Source organism: Gracilinanus agilis, chromosome 4 (assembly GCF_016433145.1).
Source record: "Gracilinanus agilis isolate LMUSP501 chromosome 4, AgileGrace, whole genome shotgun sequence".
Classification (NCBI taxonomy): Eukaryota; Metazoa; Chordata; class Mammalia; order Didelphimorphia; family Didelphidae; genus Gracilinanus; species Gracilinanus agilis.
Genome location: NC_058133.1, coordinates 245,470,078 through 245,489,546, shown reverse-complemented (window position 1 = coordinate 245,489,546; position 19,469 = coordinate 245,470,078). Strand labels below are relative to the sequence as shown.

The 19,469-nt window shown below is 39.0% G+C and overlaps 1 protein-coding gene across 2 annotated transcripts; it reads right to left on the bottom strand.

Moving 5' to 3' along the window:
• Positions 1-2,040: 2,040 nt before the first annotated feature.
• SH3BP5L (SH3 binding domain protein 5 like) lies at positions 2,041-19,214 on the bottom strand. 2 transcript variants are annotated; one of them, XM_044672974.1, is made up of 8 exons: positions 19,127-19,214; positions 17,927-18,501; positions 17,066-17,699; positions 9,408-9,470; positions 8,666-8,794; positions 7,666-7,827; positions 5,100-5,273; positions 2,041-4,238 (listed from the first exon to the last, which is right to left on the bottom strand). In XM_044672974.1, the coding sequence occupies exons 3-8, from the start codon at positions 17,249-17,251 to the stop codon at positions 3,789-3,791; spliced, it is 1,164 nt and encodes a 387-aa protein (XP_044528909.1). In that variant the 5' UTR covers positions 17,252-17,699; positions 17,927-18,501; positions 19,127-19,214; the 3' UTR covers positions 2,041-3,788. The 2 variants fall into 2 exon arrangements, with proteins under 2 accessions (XP_044528909.1, XP_044528910.1); XM_044672975.1 differs by lacking the exons at positions 17,066-17,699; positions 17,927-18,501; positions 19,127-19,214 and adding an exon at positions 13,857-13,878.
• Between the last annotated feature and the right edge of the window lie 255 nt (positions 19,215-19,469).

The window sequence follows — 19,469 nt, the reverse complement described above, 5'->3', positions numbered from 1 at the left end:
ATATTTTTGGATAACAATAAGTAAATATCCAATAAGTTTCAAAAATATACACAACTTTTGTCTATCTTCCAAGTGATTATTGACAGGGGAAAGAAGAACTATTGGTACAAATATATACTCTAGAAGCACTCTGTTACAGCAAAAAACTCTCCACAACTATCAAATGGGAAATAGCTAATCAAATGTTAGTTTATTTATTAAAGTATACCCGTAAAAATGAATTTTAAAAAGGCATATGAAGTGATGCAAGGGAAGCAGAAACTAAAATAGATGGATAGCTATGGATATAGATAAATAGACAAATGGCAGCTATGTAGTTAGAGACAGCAATAACAACAAATTCATGTGGCAAAGAAAAGGTGAGATTAGGAAAACAAGGACAATGTGGGTACTACTGTGTTAAAGTCAAATTCACATCTTTTGGGACTGAGTTCACAAAACAGTAAAGAAGAACACATAACCATTTACAATCTTTCCTTGGCTTTTCTTTTTTAAAACCCTTACCTTCCTTCTTAGAATCAATACTGTGTGTTGGTTCTAAGACAAAAGAGCAGCAAGGGTTAGGCAATGACGGTTAAGTGACTTGCCCAGGGTCACAGAGCTAAGAAGTGTCTGAGGTCAAATTTGAACCTAGGACCTCCTCTCTCTAGGCCTGGCTCTCAACCCACTGAGCTTCCCTCCTTCGCTTTTCTTTACATGATCATTTTTTTTCTCTTGTTCATGTATTTGAATTCCTGTATTTTTCAATGGAAATTTTAAAAATTATTTTATAAGTCCAATGAATTACATACAGGAAGTGAGAATAAAATGCTGAGACCAGAACGGAAAAGGGTCCAGAAGAATCAGAGAACTCTTCCCCAAAGATATTCTTTCAATTAGGGTTTAAAGGATGAATAGAAATTTAACCGAAAAGGAAGGGAATGTGGGCATTCCAGGCATAATAAACAATATGTACAAATGCAGAGAGATGGGAAAGTTTGGGGAATACTCCAATAGCAAATAGGTAGTAGTACATTATGGCATAGTTGGTGAGAAAGGCTGCTTTGAGGCCAGAATAACCAGGGTACAAGTCCTGACTTGCCTATACTTTCTATATGACTGAACATTTAACCTCTCATGCGACTCTCTTAAGACTATATAAACTAGGGGTAGCTCAGTGGAGTGAGAGTCAGGCCTAGAGACAGGAGGTCCTAGGTTCAAACCCAGCCTCAGCCACTTCCCAGCTGTGTGACCCTGGGCAAGTCACTTGACCTCCATTGCCCACCCTTACCACTCTTCCACCTATGAGACAATACACTGAAGTACAAGGGTTTAAAAAAAAAAAAAAGACTATATAAACTGTGGAGTTTCGTTCCATGGTCCATGGTCCATAAGTCATACTTTTGTAATCAAAGGTCCAGCCCCTATACATATAGTACAAGGTACAGCTAAAAAGATTGTGGAAAGCTTTGGTGGGTAAAAGGGAGATATGAACTGTTCTATAAATAAAACATCCTAACATCTATGCAAGAGTTGGTTTGGAGGGCTGGTTAGCAACGGAAAGAACTTTTAGGAGATGGGTTGCAATAAGGACAATGTCAGTGGTAATAGAACAGAAGGTCAAATGAGGAGACAACATGTTATTTAGTTGCCAAGAATTAATTTCTAGAAATGAAAAGTGAAGGAGGGTCAAAAAACCACAAAGTTTTAATCATGGCAAACAAGTACTACTGATAGAAAGGAAAAGCAAATTTGGAAGGTAAGAAACTTTTCAGATGTGCTAAGTTTGTATATTGACAGGCCACATTTCTTAGACAGAAATATCCTATAGGCCATAAAAGGGTGCTAGAATCTTAGAGATTAAGATTAACTTATATTTATGAGTTATTTCAAAGTTTACAAAATTAAATTCTAGCAGGTACTTCGATACCAATGCTATCCCAAAATCAAAGGTTACATAAACCCAGTCAAGTGAAATCAGTTGGAGACTTTCAAATTTTATAATCTTTCTCATTGCTATTCACCATTTCCCTTTGTACACAGACAATAGACAGGAAGAAATTCCAGTTCATTTTTTATTTAAATAAAGTCCTATCAGTCTGCCCCTCCATTCTCATATATACTCCCCCATCCTCCTTCCACTTCTACCCAACAGTCACCTCAAACACAATGGTTTTCATTATGACCATTTTGCCCTGCTCTGGGGAAACAACACTTGGGATAGGAGTTTAAAATGTAAACCTTTGTTCTCCAAAAAAACATATGTGCAGAGATGAGTGTATTAGGGGTAGGCAGGAGTAGAAGAGTACCTATGAAACACAGATGAGGTAAGAACAAAGACAAATGGATTTTTCTACAGCCCCTGTCAAAAGGAACCACTTTCCATGTCTTCTAGATAGTCAAAAAGGAAAATAACATCCCCTTAACACACACCCTCAGGATGTGTGAGGATCATTGTATACTCTAGGTATAACAGACCTCTCTAGGCTCTAATTTCCTTGGAGCTATAATTAAAGAATTGAGGGGCTCTCACTGGCACATCTTATTCTCCATCTTCTATAGATGGGGGCTATAGGTGAGGGTGGGGGGTGGGAAGGGAACACATAGCAGCCAAGTCAAGAAACTTTGAGAGGGATATAGAAATTTATATTGGATGAAGGTAAGAGTGAACAGGGGGGATTGGGTCTAGGCCCAACAGTTCCCAAATTCTCCTACCCATGATGTAAGAGAGATGGTAAAAATGAGGAACAGTAGTTTATAATTCTATCCTTGACTCACTATATTGAGCGGCTGGGGAAGAGAACTAGTCATTTTCCACTTGATAGATAAAACATGGTGAATCACTACCAACAAGAGCATGGAAGAAGGTTATTTATTTTAAAGTTCACTCCAGGCCCTCTCAAATTGATCTCTCAATTTAGAACCATGTCAATCTTAAAAGAATCAGAAGTTAGATGGAGAAACACCAAAGGGTATCTATTGGGAGCAGGAGCTCTGTTTACATAGACCACTGGCAGGAAACCTAGACTTTCATTGCTGATTGGGGGACCATGAAGGAGGGAGAAAATCTCAGATTTCTTTACCATCACCCTATTAAGACTTGACTGCTTTTTTGAGTTTTGAGGATTTTTTGGTTTTTTTTTTTAGTTTTTTTTGAGTCAGTAAAAAACTGAGAGAAAATTAGGGGAAAGGCATCTTGAGTAAATGAACTTCTTATATTGTAGGGTTACAATCTAGGCAGTTTGGGATAGGGCAAAAACATAAGAATCCCCAGTAGGGTGCAGCAGCATTGGGGGTCTTAGTAAAAGATTAGAACCTTAAAGAGGGGAAAGATGATTGTGGAAAATGTGTCTATAGGGGGTTGGGATGTAGCAAGAATAAGAAAAGCAACTTGGAGCCTCCATGGACAGTATCACTCCCCTGGTCAGCTTCCTGTTCCTTCTGGACTGAATTCCCTGAGGGGAAGAAGAGAGGGATGAGAGACAGACAAATTCAGGTGAAACAGAAACAAATTCAGGGAGGAGACAGAGAATGATGGATAGAAGAGCCCAGGTGAGGAAAGAGAGGGGTGAGAGGAGCCTCTCAGAATAAGGCAGAAGTGAGACCTACAATAGTGAAAGAGAAGTGCATGAAACAGTGAGGAGAGAAAAAGAAGAGAACATCAGAGACAGAGGTGATAGAGGCTTTTCAAAATAGAGGAGCACTCAAAAGGAAAAGGGACACCAACAGAGTCTGTAAGAACCCCCTGAGTGAGAAAAGGATCAGGGACAAAAAGAAAAGACACTCTCAGCTCTTTGGGAAAGTGAGGGCTACAAGCTGATGCTTCGTTGGTGACGACCTCGACTCCCACTCCCTCGATCTCCCCCACCCTCAGGGCTTAGCTCCTGGCCATCCAAGCTGGCATGGTCTGTGAGGCCCCTCAAGTGTTCCACTGAATCACATTTCTGTAGGTCTGAGGCAACAGTGCGAAGGCTCAGGAGGCTCAAGGTATCTGGGGCAGGGCCAGGTTCAAGGGTCCCACTTTCCTCCAGATACCCACCCTCTGCCCCCTCAACCCTGGTGTCTCCACTATCCCCGCTCTCAGGCCCAGCCTCAGCCCCCACAGGAGAAGACCGCCTGTGAACTGGGGCCTGAGGCAAACCCCTGCGGCGGGCATGGATTTGCTCGCTGATCTGCTCAAGATTTCTCAGGGCAACGGAGTAGCGGGTCTTGGCCTGAGATACTTGTTGTTCCAGTCCAGTCACCTTGGCCTTGTGTTCCTAAATGAAGCAAAAACAGAAATATGAAATGACCCACAAATTAGACCCTCTAAAGATCTTGCTAATTTTCCTTTAGCCTCATTTTACAGTCATCTTCCCTGTTATTTTGCCTTATTCCTCACCTGGATTCCTTCTCACAATACTTTTTCTTATTTCCTCTCCTTTTTCCTATCAGTTTCTAATATATATACTTTTTCTTCCTTTTACCTCAGTATTTTCTTCCTCTACTAACCTCAAGGAATTCTTCAATTTTTAAGTATCTGCATCGCTATCCCATTATCTACCTCAAACATCATCCTCTTTCTCAACAATTACTTTCCATTCTTCACCTCCCCTACTCAATCCCCATTCTTCTCTTCACATACTACTTTCTCCTTAATTACTTACACCCACAATTCTTCTCTTTGCCTTCTTTGCTCTTTCTGTTCTTTCTTCTTTGTCCTTATCTAATTCCATTCTCCTGTGTTATCTCCTTCCTAATATTTCTCTAGGCTCTACCTTTATCTTCTCTGATTTTTCATCTCTTCACATTTTCCCTTTCTCTTTTGTCCTTTCCCTTCTCACTTCTCAACCTTCTCTAAAGTCTCCTGAACTACACAGATCTTCCTTGGCACAGTATTGGGTAGATGGCCACTAAATTTAAGTCTATCATTCATATAGTCACCCAGGATCAAACATCCAAATCCCTACTCTATTTGGGTATTTCTGAATAGCAAAATTGCTGCTCATACCTCAAACTCTGCCTTTCTCTTTTCCTTTCCCTTTATCCTCATATACTATTTTCTTTTCAGATTTATCCCAGGTTTCCCTTATCCAATTGCCTCCCAGTCTCACTGATGCCTGTCTGCCAAAGCAACTTACCTCTAAAATTTGGTTAAACTGGGCCTTAAGCTCAAAATATGGACGGCTCTTGCCAATGACTCGCCGAAGAGTCTTTTGTAAGGCCTGTACCCGGGCCTCAGCCTGTTGGCATAGCCTGGTCACCCGTTGGTGCTCCCGTTCTCCCCGAAGACGTTCTTCCTCTGCCTCATTCACCTGGGTCCCATGGGACAGAAAATACAAAGCATGAGAGACAGACAACTGGATGGAATCACTTCCAAAGACTTTCTTCCTTTGGCCTCTCCCCAATGTGACATCCAGGAGCTAAATAGATCAAAGATCTGGGACAACTATCACTCTGTACTAAACACTTCATTGACTGTAAAGGCTCTTTTTATGAAGATAAAGAGGAAGGTAATAAGCCTAATAAAAGTCAAGGCAGATTTTATTCCAGTCCAATTTGTCTAGATAATTGATTTGTCTTAAGTTCTGGAGCATGTGAACCAATAGCTAAATACATGTGGTACATCTCAGTCTCTTTTTATACTACATACTACTTGAAAGGAGTCTGATAAAACAACTGCATTAGACCATTCTAATGATACATCAGCAGCAAGACATTTGTTTTTAGTCATTATTCATGGTGAGGATGGTAAAGAAAATTTTCATGGCCGTACATCTTATCCATAGCTGACATTTACATATATTTACTATGTGCAAGGCACTGTGCTAAGTTTAAGTCTGGATGCTATTATTATCCCCATTTTGCAGATGAGAAACTGAGGTAAAGAGAAATTAAATGACTTGCTCAGGGTCACAAAGATAGAAAGTTTCTGCAGAAGGATTAGAACACATGTCTTTTTGACTCTAGGTTTGATATTCAATTCTGTGACACCTGGCTACCTACCTATAGTATTTATTTGCTATATGATTATGTCACTTAACTTCTCTAAGCCTAAATGTCCTCTCCGTAAAATGGGGATAATAATACTGATATCACCTATTTTTACAGGGTTGTGTTATAAGGACTGAATGAGATAATACATGAAGTGTTTTGCAAAACTTGATACACAAATGTCAGTTATTATTATTATTATTATTATTATAAACTCAATAAGAGACAGTATGGTAGAATGGATATAGCACTGAAGTCACAAATCGCAAAGTTTGATTCCTGACTCAGGAATTTACTTGATATGATAATCCTAAGTAAGTCATTTAACCTGAGCTTCTGTTTCCTCATCTGTAAAACTGGAATCATAATAATAATACCTACCTCATAGGGTTGTTATGAAGATCAACTATGATAATGTAATGTAAAACACTTTGCAAGCCTTAAAGCACTATGTAACATGAATTATTGTTATTGTACATAAAATATGTTCAAATACTTATAGATTCAGAGAACATTAAAGCTGCTGACAAGAATATAAATAAGAAATGAATAACAGACTTAAATAATTATAGTTGCACAACAGCTCAAGTGATGTAAATATAATGGAGAGATGAACTGTGTGAGATTAGTCCTCAAGGATGTGGCTGGTCAAAAAAAAAAACAACCTAATTAAGACAGCAATGAATAAAGAAGCTGTAATAATAAAATTATGAGGCTGCTAATAGCTTTATAACTTTATTCAATCAAAGTAGTGGTAGTAGTAAAGAGAGGGAAAGATAGGAGAAAGGTTAGAGAGTTACTTGGCTTACTAATCTATTGGATGCCATGATGGATTGAAGTTAACCTCCAACAAGGGTTCCTCAGCTCTCCACAATCCAACCAGAAGACCTCCATAGGTCTCCCCTTATAAGCTGTTTTCTCCACCCACTAGCTCTCACACGTCACATCTAAGGAACCAACCATAGTTTCTTAATTTGTTTGGGCCGCCCAGGGGATGGGGGTGGGGGGCAATGCCTGTGGAATCAGTTTCCTGTTTCATTGGTTCCTTGGTTCTTTAACTTCCTTTCTCTGAGGACTTATCTATACCTGAGTTTACTCAGTGGTCTTTGACCTCCAGGTTACTAAGAAATGACATTAAACAAAGCGACATAATGGAGAGAGAAATTCTCTTCCAACAATCCCCACTGTTATTCTATTGGGAGACGAGCATGTTGAAACCTTTCCAATTGAGGTCTTTGGGAGATTAACATGTCTAGTCTCCCCAGTGAATCATTTCACATAACCAGCTTATACTTCTAAAGATTCTCTTACTAGAGGTGTATAAAATATTGTACTTTACCTAGAAGGAATTACAGCAATTTGGGGATAAGAGGGAAATAAAAAAAAAAGAAAACAAAAATGATTGATAGTCGCATTGACAAAAAGCCAATTAGGGGGCATTCCCCTTTGGCATAAGAGTTTACATTCAGAATAAATTAGAAGAAAAGCCTAGCAGAAGAGGATAAAGGATTAGTGAAGAGCTTTTCTTGGCTGAAACACAGAGGGAAAACTTGAGAAGTCAAGAAAGAGTAAAAGACAATTGTGGGGAAAAGAGGGTGGGAGTGGTGAAATATTAGGGAACAGAATTTTAGGAGGGAAATTAGATATAACTTAAATGATAAAATATGAGAAATAAAGGAAGGGAAGGATTGATGCTGCCGGCTACCCCCTCACCTTGCAGGTGGCATGATTAAGCATCTCCTGCCATGTGGGATCAAGCCGGTTCTTGTCAGCCATGACACCTTGTTCTGCCACAAACACCATTTCTCGAGCAGCATTGTGCATGCTCACTGCTCGTTCGTAGCGCAGGGCTGCCTTCTGTGTTTCTTGCTGAGCCTGGAGGGAGGGTGGGGAGCAATCACAGGAGGGGCCCAGACTTCCCCTAACCAAGAAAATTCTGGTTTAGGGAGAACCAGTTATGAGAAAGGTAGCTATAATAGATTCCCCACCTCCGTGTCTGCCCAAGAATATGACAATCCCATATCCAATAGAGAGACAGTCAGAAAAAATGAGAAGTCAATCTTACTGTCCTCTTTTTTCTCTCAAACAATGTTATGAAAACCCTAATTGGAGACACATTTTTGTAGAAAGATAGAAAATAGAGGAAGAGGTAAAGGAAGCAGAGACAGATGCAAAAGAAATGGTACAATGTAGTAGATAAAGCACCAGACTAGGGCTCGGATTTGGTTTCAAATCTTACCTCAAACACTGTCTAGCTATGTGAACATAAAGACATCATTTACCTTTCAGAGCCCTAGTTTCCTCATCTGTAAAACGAGAATAGTACCTACACTATCAACCTCAGTGTCATAAAAAAAAAGTCCTTTTCAAACCTTAAAATGCTATACAAAAGGTAAATATGAACAGAGCTTAGAAGAGACCCTAAAAAATATCTATTCCAAACAAGTCATTTTACAGATCAAAAATTGAGGCCAAGAGAAGGGAAATGATTTGTTCAAGACTATATCGTTAGCCAGTACAAGCCAAAATTAGAGAGCCCAAGCTGCCTAACTTCTAGACCAGCTGGCTTTCTACCATATCATGCAAAACAACTAAGAAAAGGTACTAAACTTGCACATGTGGAGGTGCAATATGCCTACACATGAGTCAGCCCTCTCTGCTCAGTAGAAGAGAATATGTGCTTTCAGGGGATGTGAGTGCCCAATTCCTATACCTCCTTGGCCAGCCTCCGTGCCTCATAATATGGCCGGGCCTTATCAATGCAGCTTCCCAAGTGAGAGCCCTGTGTATTGAGCTTTCGAGCTGACTCCTGCAAGATTCTCCGATATGTGGTCCGGGCCTCCTGTTGACAAGATATGAGAAGTCAAGAATCCTGAAGAGTCCTCTCATTGTTGTAAAAGTCTCCATCCTAGAGATTTTCCTTTCCCACTTCCCACAAAACACCATGGTCTCAAGCTGAAATTGTAGCCAGGGTCCCAGGGATCCAAGAAGTAGTTTGAAACAAAAACATGATTATTGCTGTCTTTGTTTCTTCCCGAGAAAGTAAAGCTAAAGTGAGCAAAAAAGTTGCTATTCTTCCTTTCCTTTCTCTACTCCCTAATATAAATTTAGGAAAAAAAGGAAACAAGGGGGAAGGAGAAGAGATACCCCAAAAGGCAATTATTAGAAGATCAAAGATTTATTGCTGAAAAGGATTCTAAATTCATTTAATATAACACACTCATTTTACGATTGAGGCCCAGAGAAGTGAAATAACTTCTCCAACTTTACATAGGTTTAAAGTGGCAAAGCCAGGATTCACACCTAGTACTCTGATTCCAAAGTCGATACTCTTTCCACTATTCCATGCTGCTCCCTGCACAAGGCATATCTCAGATTCCTGGGACTAAAGGTAACAGTGATATTCAAACTTGTTCCCATTTTGGTGCCCCAAGTGGAAGGTGAAGGACACTCACATCCAGTTGTAACTCTACTTGGTTGATTTCTTCACTGGCCTGGTTCAGGTGCTCTAGCTCCTCCTGTCCAAGGGGAGATGAAGGAAGAGAAATTAGTCATACAAACCCTTAAAAAGGCATAAATCCCATCTAGAAAAGTTAAGAGCCTCCTTTGCATTTTTTAAAGGGTAAAAAGGGTTATATCCATCAAGAGTCTTTAACAATGGGAATGGCAATTAATTCTATGGTCTAAGGCAGTGATGGCAAACTTTTTAGAATCTTTAGAGACCATATGCCATGCCCCATCCCTCCAGAGACTGAGTGTTTTACACACACACACACACACACACACACACACCCAAGATGGAAAGGAGACTCATTTGGCCTATAAGCAAGAGAAGAAGCAGAAAGATAAGATTTATACATGTCTAGGAATGGGCAATGGGAAAAATGTCTCTATGACAAAGGGAAGGTCTTAACTAATAGTTCTAACCCAGTTTCAACTACCCCGACATACCACCACATCACAAAGAAAATTATAGTCAAATGCAGCAAACCAAGTCAAGCCATGTGCTTATTAAGCTGTGTTATCCTGAGCTAGGTGATTTAATATGTATTAATTAATAAAGGTTTTACCTCACATTCAGTGAACTGGCAAAAGATGACAAAATAATAAAAATAATAGCAATAATAGCTAACATCTATATACTACTTACTATGTGCCAGGCACAATACTAAGAACTTGACAATATTATCTCATTTGAATCTCACAACAAATTGGGAGATAGGTGCTATTATCATCATCACCATTTTAGATGAAGAAACTGAGACAAATAAAGGAATGACTTGCCCAGGGTCACAAAGTTAATAAGTTTTAGAGGTCAAACTTGAATTCAGGTCTTCATGACTCTAGGCCCAATGTTCTATCCACTGTGGCCACATAGCAGCCTGGGAATAATCAATGTTGGAGGGGATGTAAAAAGATCAGACACACTAAATCACAATATCAGTAGAATTATGAATTAGTCTAATCATCTAGAAAGGAATTAAGAATTATGTTAAGATTAAAATGTCTATACTCTTTGAACCAGAGAGCCTACACCAGGCATATACTTCAAGGAGGATAAAGATAGAAAGGTCCACATATAAGAATATTTGGAGCTGTCCTTTATGCAACAGAAAAAAACTAGCAATGAAGTAGATGTCCATGGCTTGGGAATGGCTAAAAGAATTATATTACACTAAATACAACAAAATACTATTTTGCCATAAGAAAAGATGAATATAAAGAAATGAATGATACATGAGGTTTAGATAATTAATGCAGAATAAAGTAAGCAGGATTAGAAAATATATACAATGACAACAATATAAATAGAAGCAGGGGCAGCTGGGTGGCTCAGTGGATTGAAAGCCAAGCCCAGAGGCAGGAGATCCTGGTTTCAAAAGTAGCCTCAGATGCTTCCTAGCTGTGTGACCCTGGGCAAGTCACTTAACTCCCATTGCCTAGCCTTTACAATTTTTCTGCCTTAGAACCAATACACAGTGAATCGACTAAGATGGAAGATAAGGATTTAAAAAAATATACATTTTTTAAATAAATGGAACAATAACCATAGCATAAAAGTGAAAATGAATGCTGAGTAATTATGAAGACCAAGTTGTTATTGTTGTTGCTATTGTTGTTTAGTCTTTTTCAGTCATGTCCAACTTGTTGTAACCCCATGTGAGATTTTCTTGGAAAAGATATTGGAGTGGTTTCCCATTTCCTTCTCTATTCATTTGACAGAAGAGGATACTAAGACAAACAAGGTAACATGATTTACTAACAGTCAGAGAGCTAGTAAGTGTCAGAGGCCAGATTTTGAACTCAAGAATATGAGTCTTTCTCTAAATCAAGATCAAGCAAAAAAGAAAGAAGAAAATAAAAATCTCTCCTACTTTACAGAAATGTAGGGTATGGAGAAATACATATATTATCAAATTCTGGTAAAGTGTTGCTCAGTTTTGCTGAACTTTTGTTTTCCCTTTCTTTTTTTATTCTTTGTTAAAAGGATTAGTTCAATGGAAAGGGGTATGTTCAGAAATTATAGTGATGTAAAAACAAAATATATCCACCCTCCCAATTTTTTTTAACATTAAAGCCTAGGTCATAGATAAGTATGATTCCACAGTCATTTTATAAATGTTTACCAATTAGTTTCTGTTTTCCACTGAGAACTGATGATAGATAGCACCTCATCCCAAATGGATGAACAACTCAAAATTGAAAACTAAACCCAACTCTGAGGTTTCACCTTCAATTCATCAGACTGGCAAAAGTAACAAAAGATTAGTGATAAATGTTGGAGGAGCTTTGAGAAGATAAGTACACTAATGTGCTGTTGATAAAACTATGAATTAGTCCTTTTGAAATACAATTTAGAATTACCCTAAAAATGTCTCAACAGTATACATACTCCTTTGTCCAGTAATACTACTATTAGGCACATACACCACAAGAAAGTCAAAGACAGAGGGGAAAAGTCGCCTTTCTCTTTCATACACAATTTTTTGTAGTAGCAAAGAACTGGAAAGAATGGGGGTGCCCATTGTTTGGAGAATGGGCATGAATATAATAGAATATGGCATAAAAAATAAATATGAAGAATTCAGAGAAACCTGGAATTGATGTGATATTGAGCAAATTACATCTTCTCTCTAGGCCTCAGTTCCTTTTCTATAAAATGAGGGAGTCCAACTTAGCTTGTTCCTTCCAGTTCTAAATATATGCTCCTATGTCCTCTGTCCATCTAGGCATTCTTCTCCTTCCTTCTTCTATCCCTCATTTTTCTTTGGTGTCCAGGTTTAATTATTTTTAAAGATGACTACAACGTTTTGACAGAGAGGTGGTGATCTCTATGGTCCAACTAAGGCATGCTTTTTCAAATATGACCAATGGGTTGTTTTGCTTAAATATATTTAATTTATTAAAGGAGAGGGTTCTATTGGTTAAGGAAGTAAAATAAATAAATATTTGGGAAAAAAAAGAACAAGTAAAATACCGTCTTTAGGTGGGCCAAGACCATAATATTGAAAGATCAATCAACACAAACCTCTATGTGAAAAGCACTATTTACTGGTGATACAAAGATTAAAAATAAAACTGTATTTGAATTCAAGAATCTTATACTGTAAAGAAAGATAATAGGCACACATTAAAATACCAAATATATGCAATATAAAAGCAAATATGAAGTATCCGGGGAAGGGTGGATACTACCAGTTGGAAGAGGTCAGGAAAGGTCTCATGGAAGAGGTAGCACCTGAGCTGAGCTTTGAAAGCACTGTGGATTTTCAGAGATGGAGTTAGAGAATAAATTTCTACCAGGGAGACTAGCAAATGCAAAGGCACAGGGATAAGACAGGGAATACTGTAAGGAACAGCAAAAAGGTCATTTTGGTTGGGCCATCACGTGCCTGAAGAAAAATAACATAAAATAATTCTGGTAAGGGAGGCTGAGGCCAGTTTGTAATGAGCTTAAAATGTATTTGATTTTAGAAAGTCAACAGAATTTATAAAGAAGGAATGATATGATCAGATCCATTCTTTTGGAATATTGTTTAGGCATTTGTATGGATGACAGATTAGAAAGGGGACAGATATGAGGCAGGGAGACCAATTAGAAGACTACTGCAATAGTTCTAGTTAAAAGGGAAGAAGTTTTGAACTAGGTGGTGGCTACATAAGTGGAGAGAAGTACAAGCATGCAAGAAATACTGTAGAGAAGGGTATGGATAAAAGAGATATTATAAAGGAGTAATCAGCAAGGTATACCAACTAACTAGATATTTGGAATAAGGAAGAATAAGGAATCATGGCCTACTAGGTTGTGAAACTCGGACTGGGGCTGCCCTCAAGAGGATAGGGATATTCAGAAGATTGGGTTTTGTGGGGAAAGATAAAGTTCTGTTTTGTATTTGATATGCCTATCAGAAACCTAATTCAAAATGGCCAAAGGGCAGCTGGTGATACAGGATGGAAATTCAAGAGAGAGACTAAGACAAGAAATATAGGTCTGGGAGTCATCTTTAATGAAAATTAAGCCCACAGGCACCAAAGAAGAAATGAAGGATTGGAAGAAGAGAGGGGAAGATTGAGGAGAAAACAGAGCCCAGGATCATAGGATTGTATATTCAGAGCTGGAAGGGATCTTAGAAGCCTTCAACTCCTTCAACTCCTTCATTTTTAGATGAGGAACTGAAGTCCAGAGAGAGATTAAGTGACTTGTCCAAAATCACATAGGTAATAAACAGAAGCAGAATCCAAATTCAGGTCGTCTGTTTACAAATCCAGGGCTCTCTTCACTGTACTATGCTGCTTCCCTATATAAAAGGCAGCACTTACGCTCTAAAAAGGTAAACATGCAACTGGATACTTAATAAAAGCTTTTTGATAATGACAACAGATAAGCAGGGAGGCCAGCATACCTTTTTTGAGTCACAAATTTCTAGCTAAGTCTTCAAAGTAATGGGATGATAGACAGACCAGGATGAAGGGCAAATCAAAGATAAAGTGGGGTCAGGAAATCTGCTGACTTGTCTTGTTTCTCCATTTGTGGTGGCCACTATTTTTTGTTGTTGGTAATACATGCCACTTTAGCTGTTCAAGCAGAGAACTCTGAAAATGCTCAGCTGAAATGGAATGCATAAAGAATGCTATGTGAGTCAGCTCAATTCATCTGTCAATGAGTCAACTAAGTAGGCTGACCTCCTCAAAGCAGGTCAAACAAATTCCCAGGATGCTAGGACAATAGTCTGAATTCCTAAAGGCTCAGGTCACTCATTTCCCTCTACCAACAGAAAAAGGTAAATAGAATAAATTATCCCAAACAGCACCTGTGTTTGGCTCTAAAGGAGACCTTTATTCAATAGCATACATATTATTTCCTACATGTAAAATTTGTATTGAACTCTGATTGAGGTAGAGAAGAAAATCAGACATAAATAATCTCTCCAAGTCTAGTAGGAGACAGGAAAACAAAATAATATGGGGAAAGATTCATAAACAAATTTAAAGCAACAGAGCAATAAGAAGGAGAGAGAGAAAAAGAATATTAAAATCCTAATAAGAATCAAAGTAAAGCAATGATCAGGAAATTAGGAAAGGCATGGTGGCACAGTGGATACAGAGTTAGGCCTGAAGTCAGGAAGACTCATCTTCCTGAATTCAAATCTGGCCTTAGGCATTTACTAGCTATGTGACCCAGGGCAAGTTACTTTACTGGCTCAGTTTCCTCATCTGTAAAATGACCTAGAGAAGGAAAATGACAAACCACTTTCTTTATCTTTGCCAAGAAAACCCTATCACAAAATGACAGAACATAACATTCTAGAGAAGGAAATCTTGACTGAGATTTAGAAAGAGTCAGAGAATAGGAAGGGCATTCCAGAGTGGGATGAAGGTAAAGGGTCACAGATAGGTCCAAGAAAAGTATTTGCAGGGGACATTTAAAGGGAATAAAATATACATTCAACAACAAAATCAGAATCAGTTACTGATACTTGGGTATCAGTAACTGAGTCCATGTCATTGATCTCTATCCACAAACCTGAACTTTATTCCAATAATAACCTATAAGGATATCAAAAAATCTGGACTGCCTCAGATCAAAGTACTAAGGTAAATGAAAGAAGAATTACTATGAATTTGGTGAGTAGCAGATTTCCACAGCAAACTCAAGGCTCATCTCAAATCAAATCTTACAAAACCTTCCCTATACAACTGACCCTTACTTTCCCTGAAATCCTACAGTTGGTACTAGGTAATTTAACACTGGTTTACAAAGTCCTTGCACTGTTGCTTAGTTTAAAAAGTCATACATTAAAGTCTTATTTCTTCCTTCACCGGGGAAAGTTTCTCAAAGAAAAGATAGAAGCCATAATTTTTGTTTATTTTAGCTCCTACTCTTAAGAAATACACTAGCATATTAGATAAAAGGCCAGTCTTGGGAGTCCTAAAGGCTTGGGGGCATGTTGTACCCCCAACAAACTATGACTACTGACAAGTTCTGTGGTCCAGAAGATCTAAATTAAATTCCAATCTCAGACAGTTACCACCTGTGTGATGCTGAGGAAATCATTTAGCCTCTCTCTTCCTTAGCTTCCTCACTGGTAAAAATGGGAATAATAGCACTTCCTTCCCAGGAATGTTGTGAGGACAAAATGAAATAGTATTTTTTTAATGCTTTGTAAACCTTACAGCACTATATAAACGTGAGTTATTATTATCATTGTTGTTGCTATTACTATTGAGATACCCTCAATCTACTATGATGCAGAGGTGGGAAATCAACAGGTATGGTACATTGCTTATATTCTCAGACTTTTTAAAACATATTGACTAATTCTGCTGGGTTTTTTCCTTCTTCCTCCTTTTTTCTCCTTAAAAAAATATTATTTGTTATGCAGGATGGCTCTCTGAGATGTGAGAGAAGGAAGCTACTTTTAAAAATTCTGATGATACTAAAAAAAGGAGGTACCTATAACAATTTATTTTTTAAAATGAAGGGAACCATTTTGAGGACAGTGACCTAGTCTTCTATTTCTTTGCCCATCATGGCATCAGTATAGAAATATGAATGCAGAGGGTTCTCAAATGCTTCTAGTTAAAAGCTCAAGAACTAGAAATTAAGTGGCTTCCCAGAGGCTTCATCTACATAATAACCAGGGCCACAACAATACAGTTTAACCAAGAGATCAACATGGACAATAAAAACACTATAAAGTCCTCCCCTCTCCACCTACTTCAAAAATGTCTCCTTGATTCAATTGATTCCATTCTAATAGGAATTCAGTTCATATTATATTCATTTCCAACTGTTCACACTATTTCATGAAGTATACTTCTTTAATGCTAAGCAGAATTTTTAATAAGCCCTAAGAAACACTGTTAGAAGAGGGCAAGGGAAGAATGTAGCAGTGTGCAGGGTAAATGTTCATTAAACAGCTCTATGGGGAAAAAGGTATATATAACATTCTTAAATTTAACCTACATTATTAACATTTTCTCCATCAATTTCTTATGTCTAGATAATCAACAAAATAAAAATGCCACTTGAGGTGCAAATGTTTACACTAAAAATGTGAACTATTCGCTCTTGAGAGCCAGTTTAAGCTGGCTCTAGCACACCTCTGGGAGACAGGATTGTTGAGAATAAAAAATTTCATCTAAAGTTCCTCACATAAGAATGTTTCTTGGAGGTCACACAATCCAACAACCTAAACATTAAAAATCACTTCTATAAGATCTCTAAGAAATGTCACCCTCTGCTTTGACACTTCCAGTGACAGGAGACAGGCAATATACTAACAGAATCAATGTTAAAGGGTTACAAGAGATCTTGTATATTAGATAATTATAAAGTAGTCCAACTCTTTCATTTTCAGATTGAGGAAACTGAGGCCCTTATAATATGAAGGTCACTTAAGTAAGCATATACAAGGTCACTTAAGTAAGCAGTGAAGTCATAGTTCTTTTGATGCCAAGTCCAGTGCTCCTATTTCCTCCCCTAGCCAGCCTAATAATATCAAGTTATAATCTGTCTCCCCATAACTTTTACCCATTTATTCTAGTTTTCCTTCTGAAGCAACAACAAAATTAGCTGAATCCCTCTGTTCAAGAATTTTCATTTTCTCACCTGTATTCTAGGATCTAGTTCTTCCTCCTCTCTAGGAGATAACTTTGTCTCACTGCTACTGCTGCTTCTTCCTCCTCCCATTTCCTCTGGACCTGGACTCACAGAGGCCTCATCTTCAACAACATCTGGCCGAAGCTCCCCTTGTGGAGTCTCACGACCACCTGGAACCTGTCTTGGCTCAGCCATGCCAATCAGGAAATAGGCAAGGTCCTATTCATAAAAACAGACTAGCATGTTGACACCAGGGGCCAGACCTAAAGCTATCCTAGGGAGAAATTTCTCCTCAAAGGATAAAGGAGGTACAAGGGCAAAAGCTCCTGAGTCCTCAAAGAGGGTGAAACAATAGTTGGAGGGTCAAATTCAAACTAATAAACAGGTTTCTTAGTTTAGAGAAATATTGTCTAGGGGAAAGTCTTTGTTTCCTGGTGTGGGTTCTTCCACTAGGAGAGACCTGGAACACCAGCTCTGAGGTAAGGGACAAAGGAGGTCTGGATCCTGGGTCAGCAGAAAGTAGCACCATTCGGGTAGAGAAGAGGCAGGGTGCCTCCAGGATGAAGTAGCAGCTGGAGTGGTAAAATCCAGCCTGAGTGAAGGCAGAAACCTGGCTTGGTCTGTGAAGATTTCTGAAAGGAGACTGCAAAGATCAAAAGAGATATTATTCTAAAATTCAGAGCCCTCAACAATGAGTCCTCTCCTCAAATGCCAATTCATTCCCAATCTCATCCCTCAACTCTCTCACAATATTCTTTTAATTTATCCGTTTACTTCTATGGTCATCAATCCATACCACCCCCCACCCCTAATTTTCTATTCCATTCCCCTTCTTCTCTAATCATCTCTTACAAAAAAATGGTTGCTCACCTCAAACAAATCCATCAAATGGTAGCCTTCCATCTCTTTTCAAAAAATACTAACCTTACAGGGTCCTCATTCCTGAAGGCCTGACTTCTTCATCTGCCTATCCTTTTTTCTGAGCTCCCTATGCTACTAATTTTCTCCTTCCCTACACTTGTCCAAAGTTCTTTTCTTACCCCATTTCCCCCAAACCAGAACATACTGCTGCTCCTTCTATACTTTTCTATGTCTTTCCTATTCAAATGGAGCATATCATCCTCCATCTCTCCAACCTACTTTATCATTTTATCAACCTCTTCTTATCTCCAAACCCTACTTCATTCTTTTCCCCGATGCCTGGAGGGAATGGAGGTAAAGGGGAAGAGAAGAAGTTCTCACCTTCTCCCTTTTCCCACCCCCTTCCTATCTCCTGGCTTTCTCATCCTTTTACCAGCCTCCTTCCTCCTCTCTCATCTTCTCCTCGACCTTTACCAGCCTTCTTCTTCCTTATGAACCTTGATCAACCTCCTGATAGAGGATGGTAAAAGGCTTTGAGACCATTCCATATGAGGATAAGTTGAATGAAGTGAGGTACGTATAGCCTGGAGAAAAAAAAAAAGACATGATAACTGTCTTCAAGTATTTGAAAGACAGTCATATGTTAGAATAGGATTGGACCTGTTCTGTATGGCACCAAAGGGCATAACTAGGAGCAATGGTGGAAGTCGCAGAGAAGAGGACAAAGTTAGAGATAAACTTCCTAAAAATGAGGGTTATTCAAAAAAGGGATGGGGGTCCCACTCACTAAAAGTCTTCAAAGCTAATACTAGGTGGCTTTAGTTGTGCAGTTTGTACATGGATTCCCAGTAAGGTAATGAATTGTTGATATAGATGAGATTGGGGCCCTTCCAACTCTGCTATTCTTTAGTCTCTCTCTTCTCAACCATTAACAGCCTCCTTCTTCTCTCCACTCTCAGTTTTTGCGCTATTCTTTATATCCCACTTTAGGTTCTCCAAACCCAAGCCCTGAGGGTCGTTCCAACAGATCTGCCCCCATGGGCTCCTGCCCTTAATTCCCTATTCTTCCCCACTATTCTCATCTCAGTGCCCTACCCCGCATTCCTCCCTAGAACCTCACACAGCCATAGCCCCAAAACTCCTCTACTCAAACACTCAACCAAATGAACAATTCCTCCCCAGCACAGCCTCTTCCACGCCTCAGTTTACCTTCCTGTGTCCGGGGCTTTCCAGTGGCAACCAACCTCTTTCTGCCTTCCCTTTCTCCCTCCCCCCTCCCCCGCCCCCGACAAACCCGTCCAACCACACACTAGCCGAGAGAGCAAAAGAGGAAATGCATCATTGCTTAGCAACCCGACCTCTCCTCACGCCTTCTAGCTCCGCCCCCAAACAACATCGATTTCCGACTCCTCCCATTCCCCCTTAACTGTACTCTAGTTTTCCGTACAACATGGTGTCTACCGGTTTGCTCAATTCAAATCACCTCGGACGATCTGAGTTATCCTGTGTCCAGGTCGAGAGTAAAAATTAAAAGGAGAAAATACAAGTAAAA

Excerpts from the sequence above, each read along its gene's own strand:
- SH3BP5L (XM_044672974.1), bottom strand. The coding sequence starts at position 17,251 with ATGGCTGAGCCAAGACAGGTTCCAGGTGGTCGTGAGACTCCACAAGGG. Across the intron at positions 8,795-9,407 it reads AAGTAGAGTTACAACTGGAT|GAGGCCCGGACCACATATCG; the intron begins GTGAGTGTCCTT and ends TCTTGTCAACAG. Across the intron at positions 5,274-7,665 it reads TTAATCATGCCACCTGCAAG|GTGAATGAGGCAGAGGAAGA; the intron begins GTGAGGGGGTAG and ends CATGGGACCCAG.